This window comes from Galleria mellonella, unplaced genomic scaffold (assembly GCF_026898425.1).
Source record: "Galleria mellonella isolate WM207_F2 unplaced genomic scaffold, CSIRO_AGI_GalMel_v1 utg270, whole genome shotgun sequence".
In the NCBI taxonomy this organism is placed as follows: domain Eukaryota; kingdom Metazoa; phylum Arthropoda; class Insecta; order Lepidoptera; family Pyralidae; genus Galleria; species Galleria mellonella.
In genome coordinates, this window is record NW_026442062.1 from 2579832 (window position 1) to 2602388 (window position 22557).

Sequence of the window (22557 nt, forward strand, 5' to 3'; positions counted from 1 at the left end):
ATTAAATTTCAGTTATTTTACCAGGTATAAAGTATTTAAAATGGCCGTTAATAGGTATGCATTTTTTTTTTATTACTTCGACTAAGGGGAATCCCCAGCCATGGCGACAGTGTTGCTAGTAATAAAATTTTAGTACACATTAATAGAAAATTAAGTTCCTCTGGATTGCTCATTTGTGTTTCTATTTGTGGTGAGGCCACTAGGCTACAGTCTAAGTAGACTACGGTTAAATGAGGCGATGAGCTGACCCATACATAAAATTGGACATTAATATTTAATAAATTTTACCAGTTTCTTTTTTATTTTGCTACAAGTATTATAAATGGAAGATTTTGTTATGCATGAACTTATAGACATTCCTAAAATTCGATTGTACGTATTTATTGTGGTAAACATCATTACAGGAAAAAAAAAGTTACTAGCATATATAAAACTAGTCTCAACGAAAAATCAAAATTTGATCGGTTATAGTTATGTAGAAAACAGACACATTATATGGGATCTCCATAACAATGCCTATTAGTGAATGATCATCATCATATCAGCCATTAACTGTCCACTGCTGAACATAAGGCTTCCCCTTGGGTGGAGTAATAGCCAGGTTTATCAGGTGGATTGACAACTTTGGAGACGTTTTAAGAGGAATGCTGTTGCCCATCCCTTGTCCTCCTTTAGTCACCTCTTACGACACACGGGAAAGGAGTCTAGTCGTTGGCGGGACCAAACAACTATTATATTTTTTTATAATGTAGGGGCATACGAGCATGCGGCCTAATAGTAAGCGACTATAGCCGCCGATCAGAATCCGCAACATCGGAAGATTTGCAGTTGAAATGCCGGCCTTTATAAAGGATTGTACTCTTTGAAGGTTTACTACTTTTTAAAGGCGAGAACAAAAGAACGACGTGATGGAAGACTGTGTGGAAGAAAGTGCCTTGAAAAAACGTACGGTGGAAGATTATTCACTCATCCAAATGGTTAGGATGTAATTTTAGTTTGTGGCGGCTTATGCGATTATTTACAATAAATTATAAAACAAAAAAAAATGCTGTTTATAGAGAACATTTATTATTTAAATTTTTTCAATAAGTATAGATATTTTATACAGTATGTCAAATAAGGAGCGTGTCTAGTATCAGCACGTTTTGAACGCACATAAAGGACCTTGGAGATGAAATTTGCTGCCAAACACATCTACCCAATTCTAATTTTAAAAATACTTTCTTTATGTAACTTACTGTATTTTTCGCACATATAATCATCTTACAAATCACTATAAAAAAATTAATATAATAAAATAAAATTGAAGCTAGTCCTCGTCCATAGCTTCTTGTTCTTCCTTCTTCTTCTTCTTTTTCTTCTTCTTAGCACTAGCTGAGGCCTCGAGTACTGCTTGTGAGGCTTCCTCCAAAGCTTCTTTCATTACTTCTATATTCTTCTTGGGAATGTCACCTGTTTCGTAGAATTTCAATCTATCTTCTACTTGCTGACGGAGCTTTTCACCGAAGATTGTTGTTTGGTTTTCTGTGAAATAACAAATTACTTTATTCAATATATTTTTACTTGAAGATAGATAGATAGATAATTTATTTACAATACAGCACACAAATTACAATAAAAAAACATACACATAATACACAGTAAAAGAGATAAAAGAATGAAAATAAAAAAGTAACAAAACAAAAAAACAAAATATATAAACCAACAAGTGTGCCATAGTAACACAAAATGGTCACAACTCAGTTTATTACTTTGCCCTTAAAAGAGAGCAAAACTGATATTCTGTTGTAGCCATTATACGAAATATATTACGAAACCACAAAAGAAGTCGAATATTCTAAATTAAATCTATATAGTTGATTAAAATTTTATCGTTATGTACAAACTAAAACTTCAACTAATTAGACATTAATTGTTACTAAAGTATGTCAACAAGAGTAAACACTTTTAAAACGAATAATCTTAACTCAAATAAAAGAGCATACATGAAATTTATCTATAATTTTGTTTTATTTTAAGGCAACACTTTTTCAGTTTTATTACATTTTAGTTAAAAGAAGTAACTCTGAAAATATTTTTTTTTTTCACTTTATACTAGAATATTCAAGAGGAAGACGTAATAGATTGTTCGATATCTTCTGTGATCTTATGATATCTAGTACTGCACTAATCCTTTGTATATTTTATTTCTCTGTGAAAACTTGTAATATCGCAATGACTAGACATAACACATTCACAAATAGAATGTGCACGAGTTATATTGCATTTAATTTTGCACAACTGTTATTACCGCAAGTTCATACAGTAACACTTACGATAGATCAAAGTGTGCATATTATATAATAATATAGTTACAGCATATTTTAATTGTAGATAAATTATGAACTATTATCAATTTATCATTGTTTTATGCAAAATAAAATGATATTTGGTGGTCGTTCGATTACAGGTAAATAGTCCCGAAAACATGTGTCAAAAAAACGTAGTTGATAATTTTGAGATACGTTTAATTACCTTATAAGAGATTGAGTGTAAAAATACCAAAACAAAGGTAAAAAAGAAATTAAATTATACGATTAGCCAGCTTTCTTAGACAAGTGGTAAACGAATCTATCGATAGAATCGTCTTGATCGCCGTACATATGAAGAAGAACGAGATACAGGAAGTTGCTATCTCATTCTATTTCATTGGCGCTAACCAATAACGATTCTGTGGATAGTTTCTTTTGCGACTTGTCTTGAAGAGTTGTTTTCTTTTTCCTAATAACTGTTAACTTTTCCTTTTTTCTTATATGTTCTCTCATTGACGACTTACCTGAGAAGCAGTCAATCCTGGAGGCTATAGAGCACTTATTGGCGAGATACCGACTGATGCGGCCCTTGTTCTTGAGGCCGGCGCGGCCGATAAAGGTTGAGTGGTACAGTAGACCATACTTGGGGGTGTTAGATCTGGTCTTCAGCGCTCGGAATAATGCTTTTTCAGCACCTATCATATAAAAAAATATTATTTTATATACTAGTTTTATTACAAATATATTACATTTTAGGTGTGATAATAAAATAATTAAATTATAAAAAAAAATTAAAAGAAAAAAATTATTAATATTTAGTTATTTTTGAAAAATATTGATTATTACTATTTTTAGTTTAATTCTTTTAGAATATTTTATCAATGCCCCTATTCATATTCCATAAGGGTAGGTCGATAATAAAGATCTTTAATTATAAGATACCATTTTCAGACATAAATTTATTTATATATTATATGTGTATAATTAAAATATTATGATAGATAAACTTGTGAAAATATAGAATGATAGAGTTGATATTAAGTTATCTTTATTTATACTTAGCGAGAAGATAGGACTGATATTAGAATGGTCTGGAATCCTCACAGGGTATTTCACTGGCACATGTCCACCTTTAAGTTACTATCTGTAACTAAATCTAAAAACTAAATCGGGAAATACCTAAAACATGATTACACCTTATTTACACAATTACACCTATACTGTACTAATATTTACCCAAAATTTGCAATGTAGATGCTGGGTACTTGGCAAGGCTGGTTAGAGATCCAGCTTTGGAGATGAGCCGAGCGCCCACCTGGTCTCCCACCAGAGTAGTGAGGTTCGGAGCCACGCTGTTCATCTTGGTGTGCAGATACTCCGATATCTGCTTTCTGTACAAATTATATAGTTGTATAATTAGTGACAGGTACTATTAAGTTAACTTGGAAACATCAAGTTTTGTAAGAACAAATTATTGTTAAGACAACCTTGTCAGTCAAAAATAAGACATATCCCAATGAGATAAGGTTTAATTTAATAACAGCAATTGTTGTATGCACTGGATTAAGTCAAGCAACAATTGCTATGTTGTAATAATAATACATTATTTTATATGAATATATAAATTGCAATACAATTTATTATTGACAATGTATCAAATAATCTACAAATTAAATTTAAAAAATGAGTACTAGTATGATAAAAAATGCATTACGGTCACCTTTTTGATTGTAAGTTGCTGCGCTCAACATATATATAATAATAATATTTTCAGTAGACACCTATTATAGCATTATGGAATGTAAATATATGAAAATGAAGAAACAAGTCCAATCCAATGAGGCATAAAAAAGCAAATATTCTCTTAATTAAAAAAAGAACTAACAAATATTTACCTATAATTACTCAATGCAACAACTCTGCCTGCGAACATTTGTATATTAATCAAGTCTACTGGCGATATATCCATGCCCATGGACATCTTAGCTGCATCTACAATAGCTTGCGCCTTTTCAGAATCTCCTAGGATTTCAGTTAATGTCTCAAGAGATTCTTCGCTTAATGATTTGCGATCTTTGATGTATTCTGCACACTTTGTGTATAAATGGTTTTCAGGAACAATGCTGACAAGCTCTGGGAAATGGTAGGAGTACCATTCTCTGAAAATTAATAAAATTGATTTAGAATAAATTGAGGTTCAATAATTAATGAAGTCTTGCAGAGTTAAGCTTGTTTTTTACATTTACTTTTTACTGTCATATTTTTGTATGTATTATTAATGCTATATGCATTAATAAAGTATAAATAAATAATAATGATGTTTAATATCATCCATTAATATAGCGCGAGTACCAGTGCGAGAGAAGATAAACTTGATATAAAATCTTGTACCAAGGTCACTGGCATATACTATATTTTGATATTTGACCAGCATGGATAATGATGATGACACTGTGTTTGTGTATTTGTATATATTGATGCATCTTACAATGAGCCAAGTGTTCAAGTCAGTGTGAAAATATTTCAGAAGATTTATCAAGATTAATATGACTATGAAGTGCAGCCATGACATCAGCAGAATTTGCAGTAATCTATGTAATTTTTAAACATGTTGCAATATCTAAAAGTAGCACATTTAAGAATAGAATGTGCACGAGTCATATTGCATTTAATTTTGCACAACTGTTATTACCGCAAGTTCATACAGTAACACTTACGATAGATCAAAGTGTGCATGTTATAACATTATTTTCTAAACATATGTGTGTATACTGATGCTGAGATAAGACAACATGCAGATAATATATATAATAATAAATGTACATTCTTTCTAAACAAAACTAAAGCTGAAATAAAAATAACAAACAAGTAACAAAAGTTTGCAAAAAAGGGGTAAAAAAAATGGTTTTATCAGAATCTACAATATGTGCTTAAAGACTTTGGTATGCCTATAATTGTTTACTATCATTTGGACGGTATACTTGTTTACCATCTAAGTGGTATAAAAAAATCAATATAAATAATAACAAATCCATAAGACTATTTTTATTTTTAATACCACCTATTGTAGGTGGTATTAAAAATAAAAAATAAAAACTAACCTGATCCTCATTGAAAATGTATTAATATCCTTGTCCAATTGATCCAGCAATGCTATGCTCTGTATGATCATGTTGTCAACCCGATGAACATTGAATTTGACACGAGCTCGGGAGTATGAGTGTCCTAAACCGAGTTGTGCCACACTGCATGCTTTGAGCGTGAGGCCTTTGATGAGTGCATGGAAGTGGTAGCGAATACCTGTGAAGTCATATAAGCTTTTATACAGAGATATTTGTGCAATGACAGAGCAACTATACAATGTGTAACTACTTTTTTTCATATCCGAGATATAATAATAAAATGAAAAACTTGATTGAAATTAATGTACATATCAAACTAGTATGGGCAATAACAAAATGGCTGGATGAGCTTTTTTGCTGCTTTGATGTTCATAGGAAACAAATATATAAGTTGCAATATTAATTATACATCCTACACAATGTATTGGGTATTATAGGTATAGATACCTATTATTGTTTATTTTTTGAGTATTTAAAAAGTTTTATAAAAACTTACTTTTATTAAAAATACTAACACTACTTTTAAAGAATGGGTTATGTGAACTAACATGTTGTATAGTAACAGTAACTTGAAACAAGAATAAAAAGAAATATTATATAAACCTCTCAAAATCTCTGGAACAGCTCCTGTATGTGAGCAGGGTATCTCCATAGCCTCGCTGATTGCAGCTCCCAACTTGGGGTCTAATACCCCTAGAGTACATTTTCCTCTTTTCTTGCGCTTGGGCAAAGCACCCTCCAAAAATAAATTTAGGTCTTCTGGCACAATACCTATGGGAGAAATGATTCATTATCTATATACCTAAGTAGTCTTCTCATACTTTTAATTTTTGACAGTTAATATAATTATATATAATTTTTAAATTTATTTTTATTATCATTTATATTCAATGTAGGTATTCATTATAAGTAACTAATAAAATATGTAAACTTTATTTATTAGTCTTTGATAAAAGACATCCTTTAAAGTTGTGAAAAATGACCGAGCTTCATTTTCATAATTAAAAAAAAAGAACTAAACTCAAAGTAATAATTAATATTCAAATGTAATTTGTTGACTAAGATCTTATTATATAATGCCTATATCCTTACATTATATATAAATAAATCTACTAACTTTATTTATAAAGAACTAACCTTCAGAAACAGCATTTATGTTTTCCAGAGCAACAACTGCAGATTTGAATGGTTGGAAAGCGATCAATGTTACAACTGAATTGAAACGCTGTAAATCCGTCACAGACTCCTCTACTTGTGGTAGAAATGCAGCCAGTTCTTCGAATTCTGTTACACGGAACAGAGCGAAGCCCGCACTGTGCTCGTATAGAACATAGAGTTTACTCTAGAAAAGTTAATTTGTAATTTGTAAATTTTTCAAACATTGTATTAAATTGCTTCATGTACGATTTACTTACCATTTTAATGTTTTTCTATATCATGACAATTATTATTTAGAAAATTAAAAACACGTGTATTCCAATTTGTACACACCGCGCAATGTGAGAATGAAAACAAATTTCAGTTTTGAGGTTATGATAGGAATGAATGGCTAAGTTGTTCCGTTCCTTCATATTTTTTTGTTCCAAATTTGAAATTGTTGATCTAATTTATATAAGAAAACATATTACTCCTTTAATCTTATTCATCTATTTCTTATTTATTAATTAAAATATAATTGTAGTTTTATGTTAATATTTTCAATCAGATATTATGAAAATGAAATAATTCAAATAAAAGTTGCAAGTATTTTGTATAACGAAACGTTACCTAAGTTCATTGTACCACAGATAATATAATACTATGCTAGTAGTAGCGGTAGTAAATTTGTATTTTTCGTTCAAAAATCTCAATTACTTAATTTAAGTTGGCTTTATTTTTAATTAGAAACATGGCCAGAATCTTAGCATAAATAGGTACACTTAGAATAATATTTTTTGAATACTATGGATGCTTTATAAAATATTTGATTAATATATTTATGTGTGTTTACTGGAGCGTTCTTACAATATTGAAGACACAAAGGTCATGGAAACTGTATAATAATTTTACACCTAGTTACATCTACTAGCCACCGAACTAGGCTGAGCCTGCATCTCAGTGGTTAGTTAAAAAAAAAACATCATATACTGGTAGCGACTGGAGGAATTGTCAGTGATGGAAATTGGCAACCCCATTACTAGCAATAAACCCTATTAGGTCGACCTACTCGCGGTTTCCCCTGGAAACCACGCCGATTAATTTATTGTTGAATTTGTCACAATAGGCTAACTGATCTGCTTCATCCTCACATATCATCCCTCACTGGAGTCTCGTCAGTGTACACCATTAGCGGAGGAGGGGTTACCATTCCATTATCATCAATTAAAAAAACAGCATGTACTTAAAGTATTTGATGTTTCTGAACTAAATGACGCACTAACGGAAAATGTGACATTTGATTTGATTTTGAAAATCGAAAGCTTTGTGGTGCAGTGGATTGTCGTTTATATTATTTCTTGCGCTGTTTCTTTTTAAAAATATGGTGTGATTTGGAAATATTCACTTGTAATTTGTGAGACTGGAAGAATTTTTTTATAATGTATAAAAGTGCAAAATAGAAATATTAAAAATGTCTACAATAGTAATGCAACGAGATCTTGTTGTGACTCTGAAAAAGGAGACTTGTTTGAATGTAGGCATATTGAGCAAGTTGCAGCTAATGCCGACGGATTTATCGAGACTTATATTCAAGGAAAATGCTCTAGAAAAACCTACACAGAATTTGTTTAATCATTTAACTTATTATCTAGTATCCATTATAGACTCCAAAGTGAGTGTTGCATTTTCATGGCCTTTGTACGATTCGAAGACCGAAAGAACCTATAGAAATCAATTATCAGTTTTCATAAACGATTATAGCAGTAAAGGACTGCTTTCTCCAGTGATGTCATCTTATTTGGTAAATCCTGGGTGTTTTAAAGTAACTATACTTATATTTCAATTATCTCAATTAGCTGTACAGCGTGTCTTGTTAAATAAAATGAACAGAAACCGCCAAAAAGAACTCTATGATAAAATGACAGAGAAATATAAGAGAAGCAACAAAGGATTCTTGGAGAATATTGAAGTAGAAACTGAGACAATGTTGAGCAAGTTTTCAAATTATTTACTCAAAAGGAAGGCTATGGAAGAAATTGCTGGGATATTTAGGAAAAAAATTACTGAAATGGAGACAAAACTTCTTTTATTGAATGTTCAGCAATATATTGATGATTTAGTAGACAAGTATGTTGAGAATCATCCATTAGATGAATGTATGAAAACTGAAATATTAAAAATTAAAAATATTCACACACATTCTAAATACTTTGATTTGTGGTTAGATGAAGTTGATGAAATAATGAACAAATTAGAAACAAAATGGGTCAATAAAATTTTACCATTATTAGAAATATCTGAGCGGGCTAGATGTAATACAGAGGCATTGATTGCAAGGCATACTGGTGAGGCTGATAAAAACTCTTATATGATTGAATACACAAGCAGCAATGAAATCAACACTATAGAATTACAAGATCAGGTGAACAGTGAACAAAAATACATACTAAAAAACATAGTGAAAAATGATAGACTGAATTTCCCCAACTTGATTCGTGGTTTTCTTATATCCATATATTTCATGCTAAAAAATACTGAAATTGGTGACGAGATATATAAATTCAATGAGTATTTAGAAGATGGAAGTAGAAACTTCAGTGAGATTGTTTCAGCTATGAAAGTACTTTTAGAGAGAGTGATGAACGCTGAAGCAAGATTAGAGGTAATTATTATTGATGTGTTGTTTAAAAAAATCACAATAAACTGACTTTAAATAAAAAAAATCACAATGTAGACAGTTTAAAATTGAATTTGTGATGAAAAATAATTTAAGTTCTTAATCTGAAAACATAAGCTCAAGATAAAAGATATTTTATTAAAATATTTTTTTTACTAAAGTCTAACTATCATGTAACTCTGTTATTCTTTTTTACATACTAATATATTACTTTTAATTAATTTTTCTTATTTTTCAGTCATCCTCTGTGCTCTTTAGTCCATCTTTTTCAATGAAGGATGTCTCCGAAATACCACCACTCCCTGATTTGTCTGATTTGAAAGCAAATAAAGATCTTCATTGTCAAATAATATTTGATACACTAACACCATTCAGTATATCTAAACACCAATTCAACTTACATAGAAAAAACTTCAACTCATTTGCTAGACCCCAAACAAAATCATTGCTTTCAGGACCATTCCATCAACTTCCCCGAGATGACTTTTTGAAAAGCTTGATATCTTGTCGGGTAAGCTCATATGATCGGCTCAACAGTAATTTCCATAATATGTCTGTTATATCACAGAATTATAGAGGCAATGAGACAATAGCTGAATGCTCATCAGGCTTTACAAAACAACAAATTGCAAGGCTGTTGTCAACAAAGAAGTCTAGTAGTACGAAAAAATTCAAGTGTAGTGTACAAAGGCCCAACATTAATATAAAAAAAGGAGCATTATTCAATGAATCAAATGTTTCTAATGAAAATGGGTTATATCGTAGTTATTCATCTCCTAATCTCTTTGAAAATAGAGAGAAAAAATCACATTCAAAACTTGGTAAACGTAAACTATCTATCATGCAAGAAGATATGCCATCACTTTTAGAGGTGTCTGGTATAGCTATGTTAGAAAGTGACAACAGTTATGGCACACCTGACGGAAACAATATTAATAATAAGGAAAAGAGTGTCACACATTTACCTGCTATATCAATATCACCTGCACCAGAGGCAAAAGTAAACAATATTTTAAGAGAAAATAAGATAGATTTTAATGGGGAATTAACAGAAAATAGTGTCCAAACAGTATTAATAGAAGATCAGAGAAAGAGTATTGAACTGAAAGAGGAATCAAAGTCTGAAACCCCTAAAACTGATTCACAACTAATAAGAAGAACTAGTTCCTTGGAAAAGATAATAAATAGGTTTAAGAAAGTTCGAGCTAATGTAGTATCAGACACAAGTAAGAGTGATGAGTTCAAAACTATAGTTGAGGAGAAAGAAAACTTCAACTCTGTGAATGTAGATGTATTTACAGCAAATAGGATTTTATTGCCTGACCTACTAAGTCCAAGTTGTAGTATAGTAAAAAAATCTACAGAGTTTGTGGATACGTCATCTTTCGATATTGATGAAAAAGAATGTAGAAGGCCACGAGAAAGTCTCGGTATGGCGTTAGGTGTTGATAAAACATTTTTAGACCAGTTTGATTTGATAGACTAATAAATGTCTATTTGCTATAACGCCTTAACATTGTAAAATCATTATTTTGGATTGTACTAATATCAAAATGTATTGAAGTTCGTTACTACAAGAGCTTTAAGTATTTATTGTATAAATGTTAACATACCTAGAATAGTATAGTATGTAAAGAAAAAAAATGTAAAATTTTTAGACTATTTTTCTTTCTTCTAGTTCTTATGGATCAAAATCATAATTATATTTTTTTCTATAAAAAAAAAAGTATTGAGATATTATAACTTCATATATATATATATATATATATATATATATATATATATATATATATATATATATATATATATATATATATATATATATATATATATATATATATATAGGATTTATATAATACTGTTACAATCCTTAGAAATATTAATTTAGTTCACTATAAAATAACAAATTATCAGATATTAATTAAAAAAGGAAATGTAAAAAATAAAGATTTTTATTGAATCTGAACAAATAAGGAAAAAATTCGACACATTCTTTCGCACGTATAACGATTTTGAAGTGACGTGTTTATACACGTCTTTTAAAAAATTTTATATGTCGGCGTGAAAAAAATTATAAATGTAACCTTAGCTTTTAATTTAGTTACTCATTGATATGGAGATGTTTTTTTTTTATATATAAATATGATTTTGTTTTTCAGAGGATTGTAGCAGACAAGTGTAAGAGCAATGGATTCAAGATTATTATTTTCTCTTTTATAATAATCTTTTATTGTGACGATAAAATGTTTTCTCTTTCGCTCTAGAGTTGCAAATGTATTCACAAACCAAATACCTAAATAATAACATAAAAGTATGCTACTGATTGTAATTAGGTAATTTTTATTTAATGCTTGTGTTCAATTAACATAATATGTACTGGTGTTTGCAGACTGATTTTAACTATTTAGATATGAGTAATATACTTAGTTATTATATATAGTTTAGTTTCCTATTTGCTTAATGGCTTGTTAATAAAAATCTATTATTGAATTGGTTATTTTATTATTATACTTACGACACTTACGTATTGTCATCGTATGTCACGTATGCCGTTGTTTTTAGTTTCTGTATTTTTTTTTATTTTACAGGTCATTCGTATTTTTCCTTAAAAAATTACCATTTACCTGATGGAAAGGGGTAGGTAGGTGTATCAATACACTATCAGTATTAACAATTGGAGTTTAGCAAGGAGCGCTATTTAAATAGCTTTCTAATGTTACTAATGTGAAGCCGAGAAATGAGACAATGTCACGATTTTTAGGATATTGTCTTGTTCATAGTGGAAATGGCGGATGCTTTAAATTAAATATCCTATACCTATTTTTGATTTCCATTCTAGTAATATCTTGTTGCCAAACTTCACACTAGTTATAAATAAAAGTTCTTGATATAAAAAAAAGTGTTTATTAAAAATTAAATAAACTTAAGCTAAAATTTCAGCATTATCAATACAAATAACAATTTTTCCCGTTTTTATTAGCACTAATAAAGAAGCTAAATAATGTAATGATGTCTTACAATTTTGTATCTTTATCCTCCAACTTAACAATCTTTTCGGAAATTTCCCAGAACTTTTTAGCTTTGTCCATGTCGCTGGCTGCCGTCGATAATGAACTTTCTTGGCAATCCGAAAAATATTTTCCATTCACCTTATGAAGTTTCTCATCAACGGCCAACATGACTGTTGTTTGGCAACCCTTTTTGGGAGTTTTGAAGAAACCTCTGATGATCAGACCTAACCCCCAACTGAGGGGAATAGGTACGTTCCTCCAGATACCAGTATCTACTAAACCTGGATGCAGACAGTTAGCCGTGACACCAGTTCCTTCCAGTCTTCTCGCCAATTCTCTGGTGAATAAAATGTTAGCTTCCTTCGACGCGTAATATAAGTAAGCAGGTATAGTGTCTACTGGGTTGGGATTTTCCAAGTCTACTGTAGCAAGACGGTACAGGGCTGAAGCGACTACAACGATTCTAGCAGGTGTACTCTTCTTAAGTAAGTCTATCAAAAGATGCGTCAATAAAAATGGTCCATAATGGTTAGTTGCCATGGTCATTTCAATGTCATCTTCAGATCTAACTTTCTTGAATGTTTCTGCGTAGCCTGCGTTGTGGATTAGGACATCTAATCGTTCTTCACTCTTGTTGATGTCCTCAGCGAAAGTTCTGATAGACGCAAATGAACTTAAATCCAATTTTTTTACTACGACATTCGTGTTTTTTGTTTCGTCGATGATTTGTTCTGGAAAGAGAAATTAATATTATTAACTATTACAAATATTTTTTTATTTACGTTACGTTTTCAAACTGCATATTGAGGGAAGTTATGTATTTAGGCCTCCTAGATAAGTGACAAACGAATATGTTTTAAGAATCGTTTTTAATCCCCGACAAAAAATTCATAAAAATAGATCGATTCTAAAAGGATCGACCGATTTTGATGCGTGTTTTTTTTTGTTTCAAAGTTAATATAATCGAGACGTTTCTTGGTTATAATTTATGAAAATATCATCATAGTCGTAGAATACTGACAGATCGGACAAATATTACATATATATATCCGTCAGTATTTTACGACTATGACGATATGTTCAGGCGTTTGAAGACTGCCATTTTCTACTTTATGAAGGGATCACATCAACTTCCACAAGTCCAATTTTTTTAAATCGGGTGTACCGTTATTTCGATGGTATTTCCATGATATGGCGACCTTGATCTGCTGCTGCAGCATTAAGTAGTTTGCAGGAACCCCAATTCCTCAGCAACTTGCAGCATATATGGCGTAATCAGCTTGTTTAGGATCATTAGAATGGTCTCAATTGGTAAGTAATTATTATTATATCAGGCGTTAACTGTCCACTGCTGATAAGGGGGTTTATCAGTAGTTGCCACACTTGGCAGGCGGGTCCGCAACTTCAGTTAGGCATTGGTGATCTTTGACAAATAATAATCAATCAATAATAATAATCATTGAATAAGTGTTAGACAGATAATGATTGGGGTCTTTACTTTTTACACGTTCGTTTATGTATGGGGTTGTTAAATATTTATTAAGTTTATCTCGCCATCTCATTCTATTTCATGGATTCTAGTGAGAACAGTTGATAGATTTATTTGTCACTTATTTAATTAAATATCGTCTTGATTAAGGCAGTCATGTCGTCGAATGTATTTCTGATTAATAACCTACCCTATATGGATTATAGTCGTGGCTATATTTAATGTACTTTTTATTTTTTAACATATTGTTTACATCGCCGTGTGTGTTCCGGTATAGAATGGGCCACCTCTTCTTTTCTCGTGAGTGTCGTAAGAGGCAACTAAGGGACGGCGAAGGAAGGGCTGCAGCGTCCCTCTTAAAACATCTCTAAAAGCCTAATTGCGGTTGTCAACCCGCCACTGTCAAGCGTGACAACTACTGGCAAAAGTCTTCTCATGGGGAAGGCTTATGTCCAGCTGTGGACAGTTATCGGCTGAAATAATAAATAGTAATAATATTGTTTATTATATTACTAACCATGTCCTTAGTATCCATTCTACTTTTATTTTATTTTAACTTCATCTATCAATAGTCACGATACCTCAATAGTTTACCAATTGTACAAGCGTGGTTCCACATTCATTCTTTGAAAATATCATTACCTTTAATTTTCTCAGCGGCTCCTATATTTCTGCAAGCCATAATAACCCTTGCTCCTCTATTGGCCAAGTCTTTCGCTGTTTCCTTCCCAATACCACTAGTGCACCCCGTGATGATCACAGTTTTTCCAGCCATTCTGGTGTTGTCTCTGAATCTTCCGCAAGTGTACTGAGCGTAGAATCTGATGATAATAAGTAGTCCAATAACTCCGAAAATTAAAGCCACCAGGCCGAGAAGTATGAGGGCGGGGAGGACCCAAAAAATGTAGCCCGCTTTCCACGACTCTGCCACCAGCATTTCTATAAGAAAACGAACAATTCTGATCATAATATTGGAGTAGTCCACGTTACCGTAACAATTAGGTATCGAATTAAAAATAACTCAGAAAGTCATCGTTATCTTTGAATTGTTACGGTCATGGGGAGTTGGAGTGCAATTTAACTGACAAAGTTTTTGGTAACAATCAGATTAGTATTAGAGTTCTATATCGAGATAGTAAACTACTAGGTTTAGAAATTTGACAATATTTAGCATGTATTTGTAAAAAAAGTATAGCAGTATGTACCTACCTACTTACATATAAGTACATAGTTATAAAAAACCGAAATATACTCATAATATGTACCTAAATATATTTACTTACACAGATATTAACGTTAATTGAGTACGTCTTCACCCAAAGACGATTATCGAGTTATTAAACAAAGCCTTGCTATGCTAATTGCATGTATGTACTGTTAGTAATAAAATGTAATGAGGTACTTAAATTGTGGATGACAAAAGATTACAAAATCACAGTTTCACACAGGTCATTACGCGCGCAGCATAATGATTTGACTACATTAAGTAGGTAGCTAATTCTTAATCATGTTCAATTAAGTCAAGGCAAATACATACTCAAATTTGAATGGTGATGCGTTTAAATTGTTCTAATTTATTACAATATACTTTGTTTGATTGTTTTGTTACCGTTTTCATTGTAATACGAATGCAGTGCTGTAACAATAATATCAATATTCTATAATAACTTGAAAAGTAAAGACAGCTTAAACAGTAAATAAAGCATTGCTTTTTGGCATCAATCTCGTTTATGAATGATGTTCATCATGACTAGAAAGTTAATCAGTTACAAATTGACATACATTTTTGTTATAACAAGTATAGAAATTTAGGATCTGGTTCGCGACAAAAGTAGTTCACACTTTTAATAATACTGAATCTTTTGCCAAAATTCATTAGAATTTTATATTTTATTTTTATTAACACACGGAATTATTATTAAGATTTTATCCACGCTTTCTGCTTCCATTTGCATTCTCTTTTAAAACTATTACGGAGAAAGGTACATGCTTCAACGTGCCGTGTTTTTTCTAATCTTTACCACAAATTATAGAGAAAATGATTATCTATATCAGTATCTCCGTGAGACTATAAAATAAGACATTTTGAGCAATAAAATATGTGCTCCAAGTTATCGAATTAAAACTAAAAAGAGCACATAAGGGGTATCAGTATTTATATTGTATGCGACTGTCTATACTTAAAAGAAAACAATGAGTTGGAAAGTGCCAAAAGTGAAATCACCGCAAACGATGCGGTGTAGACAGCAAGTGTCATTTGCTAACTTTGAAAGCATTTCACTCAAGGTCTCGAATCTCGACTCGGGAAGTCCTCTCTTCAAATGAATTGGAAAGTTCCGAACCCACTTGTTGTCTCGAAGCGTACCACTAAAAACCGGTTTTGTCTAATTCAACATACAATGTACTTATGCATTTTACGATAGCAAGTGACAAATATTACAAATAAATAAGTATTTGATAAAAACCTTTCTACGGTTGTTAATACTAGTCATATTTTTTTATTGACGAATGTTTTCTCTTTTTATTAAGTAAATATTACTTATAAGTAAATAAATTTGACACACAAGAACCATATTTAACTCAAACATTTTTGCATCTTTCTGAAATTATGTATGTATTTATAATAGGTATTTAATGTCAAAAAGATTTTAGATAAGTATCTATTATTTAAATGAGCTTATTGAAAATTAACAGATACTATTTACTATTAGATACTACATACTTTTTAATACCTAGAGTCTTAGGTGTATCGTAACAGGTCAATAGATGAACTAAGAGCATTATCCCGTAATGGAAATGCAAAACCGCCATATAAAACCTTTGAACCCGTTTGATGAATGATGTGTTGGTGGGCCGATAATTATCCTAATGAGTATGAAATCCATAAAAGTGGGACATAAAAGTTCACCAGTTTCGAGTATTTTTGTTTTTCAGCGCTAAGGCACTAAATAATAAAAAAATATTCGACGATGGATATTTCTAGCCTATAAAAGTTTAGTTTGTTTTTTCCATTATTTTTTATTCTTCAACTCCACTTATTTCATTAAATAGAAATTTAATTAATTCTTACTTTTGTTGCTTACGTTACAGACTTAGTTAAAAAACGAACATACTTTGCCTCAGCCTTTCTTTCTTTTTTAACGAAGTATTTATATATATATGTATATATAAATAAATAGTATAGCTATATAAAACTATAATACCTATTTAATTACAACTTTCTATTTATCTTTTTAGTTGATTTTAATTTCAAATCCACAATTGTGAGAATGCCTATAAATTAGGCCGGTCTAATATAACAATACCTACAATGAAGCTACAAATAGCATAATGACCTAAAGACACTAACTTAATGATAAGATATTTACCTATTTAACTATAAGTAATACCGACACATGTTATGGTATATTATTAATAGAATACATAGGTAGTTATAATGTTTGTTGATCACATTTGGTGTAGTGTCATAGTAGTTAAAAATATGCCAGTAATCGCTAATAGATTTAGAATAATAGTAAACCTTAGATTAAAAGAGTGTCTCCATACAAATGCTTCGAGAAAAGCGGGTCAACTTTTTTTATATAATTTTCGTGATAAATAGTTGAGCGTATCCTTAATAATAACAAAATAAATATAGACGTTCTATATTTATTTTGTTTTATAATTTTTGTATCTTATTAATACGTAAAAACTCATTTTAGTTATCAAATAATTGAATATAGAGTATATAGAACACTGACAAAAAAACTAATCAGCTAATTTGACAATTAGACGACAAAGTGTTGACCCGTTTTTGAAACTCAATGCTCAATCTACGAGTATAATTATGATCTAAGTAGATACGGAACGTATGGCATTTCTAAAATGGCACTAAATATAATGGTTGGTATTTCGAGTCAGACATCTAGAGGTAGAGTTAAATTAAAGGAGTGAAAATTCACTCTTGCTTTACTGAGCTCAATAATCTTAAAATAATTAATTACACGCATCTACATTCGCAAATAATTTTGCATCTACTCGGTTTGGTCTAAATCTAACATGTTAATCTCAGTTTTTATTCTGTTCTCTATGTTGTTGGTACATTCCATTTTAATTAAACATTAGCTTTATTACCAAAAGCACATACCTTCGATACGGTAATTATTCTATTTACTTATATAAAGCTTTGATTTATTTTTAATTACACACAAAATATTTTAATTAATTTTCTAATTTTTACATTATTAATAATAATGTCAGTTACAAATAATACGAAGGACAGAGTATAATAATATATTTGGTATTTGAATATAGGTATTAATTAATTTAGGTATTAAAATTATTATAGGTATTATTGAATGTATACTAATGTATCTATATTAAAATATTATATGAACTTATTCATCACCTAAGGTGAAAGATATAAGGTGATTCACCTTATATCTTACTTAAATTATAAATTTATAATTCTATATCTACCTTTTGAAAGGCTGTTATCATCTATTGTATTATGTCTACTTGTAAAATGTGAAAGCGTACAAATCCGTTTTTTTTTTATTTCTTAGAGACTCCGTAATCGTTTAAAGAGTAACGTTTTATTATTGTAACACCATAATTTAATTACATTCAATTTTTAAACCCAGAAAAAGATTGTTAACTAATTTTAAAGTTTTTATCTATTTAATATTTATTTTTAAGTGGTTATAGGTAAATTTTATTTTTGAAGGAATTTCAAAATTTTATATTTATTCTGTATTTAACTGATTTTTCTGTATTTTAATAATTTTTACTTACCGGTAAATTTTAGGAACTACACACAAATCACTGCGCTAACACGCGCATCAACTTTCGTGAACGTGGAACAACTGATTTGGTGGTTGGAATGGATTGGAGAGTTGAATCAGTTGAATGTTAACATCTTCTTGTCGAGCTTTAGCAGTTGTTTTTATACAATTAATTTACCGTGGAATATTCGACCTTTTGCGTCTGGGAATAAAGTTTATAGAAACTGACGATATTATTTTCTCAGCTCTCCAAAGGCTTTACTTATTACTTTCGCTCGTATTAATAAGAATCTTATTTGTTAAATAATAAGATTCAACAATATTGCATTGTGTTCGATAAAAATATGATTCTCCTTTCAATCATAGTGTTAAGGTAAAATATACCTTATACGCTTAAAAATAAATATTACTTATAGATAAAAATATAATTTTGCAGTTCGGTTAATATTGACGCGTCAGCAATTTTTTTATAAAATGTAGTACATTGTCGTTAAAATGTAGACATTAAAGTGCACGTTATATTATAATTGTATATTTAAATTTAAAACAATGCCTTTGTAACATACGTAATAATTAATATATGTAATAATTTTATATCGCGGTTTCATCTTCAAAAATAAGTATTATTTCATACAGAGCCGTTATTTATGCACTATTTTTAAGATAAATACCTCACTTAAATGAAATAAATCTCTTTGACAGTAAGATATCAAAATAGTACAACCATTACGTACGGAATTCTTGAATGAATACATTATACTAAAATAAAATCCGGCAAGTAAATGGCATCGAATTTAAATGATACGCCTTTGTGTAACTTAGTAACATCAACATTGAATCCTTATAAGGTATGTAATGTAGAAGAATATGTCTCTTCTTTAAATCGTTTTGTTTCTCTGTTTCACCGTGTACATCTTATGAATCAAACAATGGTATACGATTTACGGGTTTCTTACTATTTACTGAATTCACTGTCCTAATTAAACTTTTATGTAAATATGTATACTTATTTAATTTTTTGTACTGAAGTCACAAAAATTATTATTTTTATAGCTTACGCTGACGTAGCCTTGAAATGCATTAAAATAATATACCTACTATGTGAGGACGGAACGGGTCAACAGAATAAAAGTAGCTGTTTAATCAAAATATTATACATAGATCGAATTTTTATTCTAGAAATTTTTAGTTTCTGTATTTATTCATACATAACTGACAGTCACAGTAAGTTAATTATTATTCAGATAATAGTATTAGATCCCGTTTTATTTATTATATTAATAAATGTACCTACCTATAATATGATACTTGGGCTTGGGCACCTTTGTTCCTTTCGTGTTTCTACCGTGAAGCAGTTGTTGACAGTATTTGCATGGCTGTGTTTCGATTTGAAGGATGGGATATGGGGGTACAGAGGAATAACACCTGAGCCCTCAGGAATGGCGACGCATGGGGGTATCATGGGCGAAACAGTATATTCTGTTATGTCCATGGTACTGCTCATGTTTATAGGCGACGGTTACCGCTTTCAATCAGGTGGGCCGTCAGCTTGTTTGCCATTCTAAGTTGCCTAAAAAAATATGTTATTTTGCTACTAAGCTCTAAAATCTCAATATAAAGGTATAAATTATATTCTTCTAATGTTGAGGACAAACGAAACTGTGGTACAATTAGCGATTTAATGAACTCATATGTAAGTGAATTTCTTTTATAATTATTATTATAAGAAGGCTTCGTCCAATGAGATTAAGTTCCGTTTTTTCACGTTCACGATATCTTATAAGGATATTTTTTTAAAGGAGTAACAAACGAGACGCTTTACGTTATTGGGATATGCTTGCTGAGTGAATGCATGCCAGTGTGTGTAGGTCAGGACGAAGGCAGGTTAGTTGGCCTATCGTGACGAATTCACCAGAAATTAACAAGAATCTAATAGGATATATAACTAGAAATGGGGTTATTAGTCTCTATTATTGCCATAATATTGATCGATACTTTTCTTTTTTATAAAAAAGATTATTCGATCGATCAATTCGATTGATCGATCAGTACAACTTGACTTTTTTAATACCTATTACAAATGTGACTGTGTGTGTTTGTTTGTTAGGTCTTGGCATCTTGCGATACAGATTTAGTATTTGACATAGAGATGGATATAGCAAGCTTATAAAAGTTTTAATTTTTTTTTATATAATTTTATCAGCTCCCAAAGGAGCCAGTATGAAGATAAAAATTTTATTGCTTAAGTATTAATTTTATTTTGTGCGATTCAACAAAATATTATATGGTCATGTCTAGAACGAACTAGAAAGTGAGCGTAATTAGCGTCAGCGAAAAATTCATTCGAATTAGGTATCTGTTTAAAATGTAAATAGCTTGAAACAGACTTTTTTTTAATATTTTTGTAAGTAGAAAGTTTTTGCAGAATTTTAAGTCACAATTATTAAAGTGAATATTTGGAATACTTGTTTCTTTTGTGAGTTATTTAAATGTAAGAACATGTTCAAATTAAATTCATATCATGTACTGGCAGTAGCGAATAAAAATAGATAACCACATTTGTACGGTAGTTTAAGGACACACATAATAATGTACAATAAAATAAATAAAATATACATAATAGCTAGTTATACAGATAACAAACATGTTATGTCTCTAGATATATAAAATATCCCAAGAAATATGGTCTTGTTGGGAAACTAGTTCTAAAAATTAGATAGAGCTGTAAATTTTTGTTAATAAAACGAGCACTCTCATTGTGACAAAATTAATATTAATATTATAATTAATAAAAAAAAAAATAGAAGAAAAATTTATAGAAAACCAACAAAATTTATCAATATCGATTTAGAATTCACGTTACATAAATAGACAGGAAAACAAAATACGAACGAGAATCCCCTTTTTGTCTGGATGCAGTGATAAAGTAAAAATATAGTGCGACTATTTATGATCGTATATCCTCATAATAAAGCGACTTCACAGGAACATGTCATAGAAGAAACACTTAAAATAATACTCAATATCACACTGTCTGGACAGTTTGGTAATAGCCTGTTAATTTTGTTTTTGTAGGTCTCTTTTATAAAACTCATCCAGTGGAATACGCTGTTATGGGGTTGGCAGAGCACTATTCGTAAGTGACTACCAGCCCCATAAATACTAGTCAACCTTTACACAGGTCTTCTTTGAAAGAGCATGGTTAAAAAAATTCATTCTTTTAAAAATTTTAGCTCCTGTGAAATAAAAAAATTATAACGATGCAAATAAGCATGTAGGTTTATTTTAAACGACTTGGATGTAGTGATTTATTTATGAACCGATCGAAATAAAATAAACACTTAATATTAACTGGAGCCCAACGTATTAGTGACAATTGTATTCAAATCGGTTAAGCCGTTGCTGGGATTAGCGTGCAGAAACTTACAGACATACAGATAGACAAGAATTCTAAATATCATTATTTTGAGTTCTATTGCGTTCACAAAGCCCTCCTATAATAGTTTTTCTTATATATGTTCTATGTACAGACAGTGGCAGTTACGATTTTATTATATGTATTGATAACTAAAACGTTAGCACGGCGGTTTATAAGCGACATAATAGTGAAATTGTAAAGTAAAAACGTGACAATTCATAACTTTTTTTGTGAAAGTAGGTAGCAGAAATGTGGCGCGTTTCAAAGTTTTTGTAATCAAGTGGTCGGGACGTTTATCCCAAGAATACCTAGTTATTATAAATGTGAAAGTCTGCGAAATTGTTGCTTAAATATGAGAAGATAATTAGCTGTTTGTTTGTTATTCAATCGTACACGAACGGATGAACGGATTTGGACCAAATTTGTCATACAGATATATTGTTCTAGTCGGTTCCTTTTTTAATCCTAGTACACGTTTCAAATAGAATGTTCATCGATTCATTTTAATTTAGGTGTTGATAACTAAATATTTTTATAAACTTTCGTCTTCTCAGAACTGTTTGTTTTTATTTTCTCATTTGTCATTCTTGATATATCAAGGTCAAATGTTTGAGTTTCTTTTACACTATATCATGCCTAGATAGATTTT

The 22557-nt window shown here is 30.4% G+C and overlaps 3 protein-coding genes across 5 annotated transcripts; 1 reads left to right on the forward strand and 2 right to left on the reverse strand.

The window, feature by feature from the left end:
• Positions 1-1046: 1046 nt before the first annotated feature.
• On the reverse strand, positions 1047-6967 carry LOC113514230 (nucleolar protein 56). Its single transcript, XM_026898254.3, has 8 exons — positions 6829-6967; positions 6551-6755; positions 6017-6184; positions 5393-5591; positions 4187-4450; positions 3528-3682; positions 2816-2986; positions 1047-1524 (listed from the first exon to the last, which is right to left on the reverse strand). The coding sequence occupies exons 1-8, from the start codon at positions 6829-6831 to the stop codon at positions 1310-1312; spliced, it is 1380 nt and encodes a 459-aa protein (XP_026754055.2). The 5' UTR covers positions 6832-6967; the 3' UTR covers positions 1047-1309.
• Positions 6968-7553: 586 nt separating this feature from the next.
• LOC113514371 (uncharacterized) lies at positions 7554-10970 on the forward strand. The gene is made up of 2 exons (XM_026898449.3): positions 7554-9212; positions 9466-10970. The coding sequence occupies exons 1-2, from the start codon at positions 8022-8024 to the stop codon at positions 10711-10713; spliced, it is 2439 nt and encodes an 812-aa protein (XP_026754250.2). The 5' UTR covers positions 7554-8021; the 3' UTR covers positions 10714-10970.
• Positions 10971-12119: 1149 nt separating this feature from the next.
• On the reverse strand, positions 12120-18610 carry LOC113514402 (retinol dehydrogenase 14). Of its 3 annotated transcripts, none has more exons than XM_026898484.3 (3): positions 18501-18610; positions 14370-14666; positions 12120-12969 (listed from the first exon to the last, which is right to left on the reverse strand). In XM_026898484.3, the coding sequence occupies exons 2-3, from the start codon at positions 14662-14664 to the stop codon at positions 12242-12244; spliced, it is 1023 nt and encodes a 340-aa protein (XP_026754285.2). In that variant the 5' UTR covers positions 14665-14666; positions 18501-18610; the 3' UTR covers positions 12120-12241. The 3 variants fall into 3 exon arrangements, with proteins under 3 accessions (XP_026754285.2, XP_052751257.1, XP_031763971.2); XM_052895297.1 differs by having other exon boundaries at positions 14370-14686; positions 18501-18601; XM_031908111.2 differs by lacking the exon at positions 18501-18610 and adding an exon at positions 15011-15094.
• Between the last annotated feature and the right edge of the window lie 3947 nt (positions 18611-22557).

Bases quoted from the DNA above. Each gene is read 5' to 3' on its own strand.
- LOC113514371 (XM_026898449.3), top strand. From the start codon at position 8,022: ATGTCTACAATAGTAATGCAACGAGATCTTGTTGTGACTCTGAAAAAG. The intron at 9,213-9,465 runs GTAATTATTATT...CTTATTTTTCAG, and splicing joins ACGCTGAAGCAAGATTAGAG to TCATCCTCTGTGCTCTTTAG.
- LOC113514230 (XM_026898254.3), bottom strand. The intron at 6,185-6,550 runs GTTAGTTCTTTA...TTTCTCCCATAG, and splicing joins CATAAATGCTGTTTCTGAAG to GTATTGTGCCAGAAGACCTA. The intron at 5,592-6,016 runs GTTTATATAATA...ATGACTTCACAG, and splicing joins TGTTCCAGAGATTTTGAGAG to GTATTCGCTACCACTTCCAT.
- LOC113514402 (XM_026898484.3), bottom strand. From the start codon at position 14,664: ATGCTGGTGGCAGAGTCGTGGAAAGCGGGCTACATTTTTTGGGTCCTC. The intron at 12,970-14,369 runs GTAATGATATTT...TTCTCTTTCCAG, and splicing joins AGCCGCTGAGAAAATTAAAG to AACAAATCATCGACGAAACA.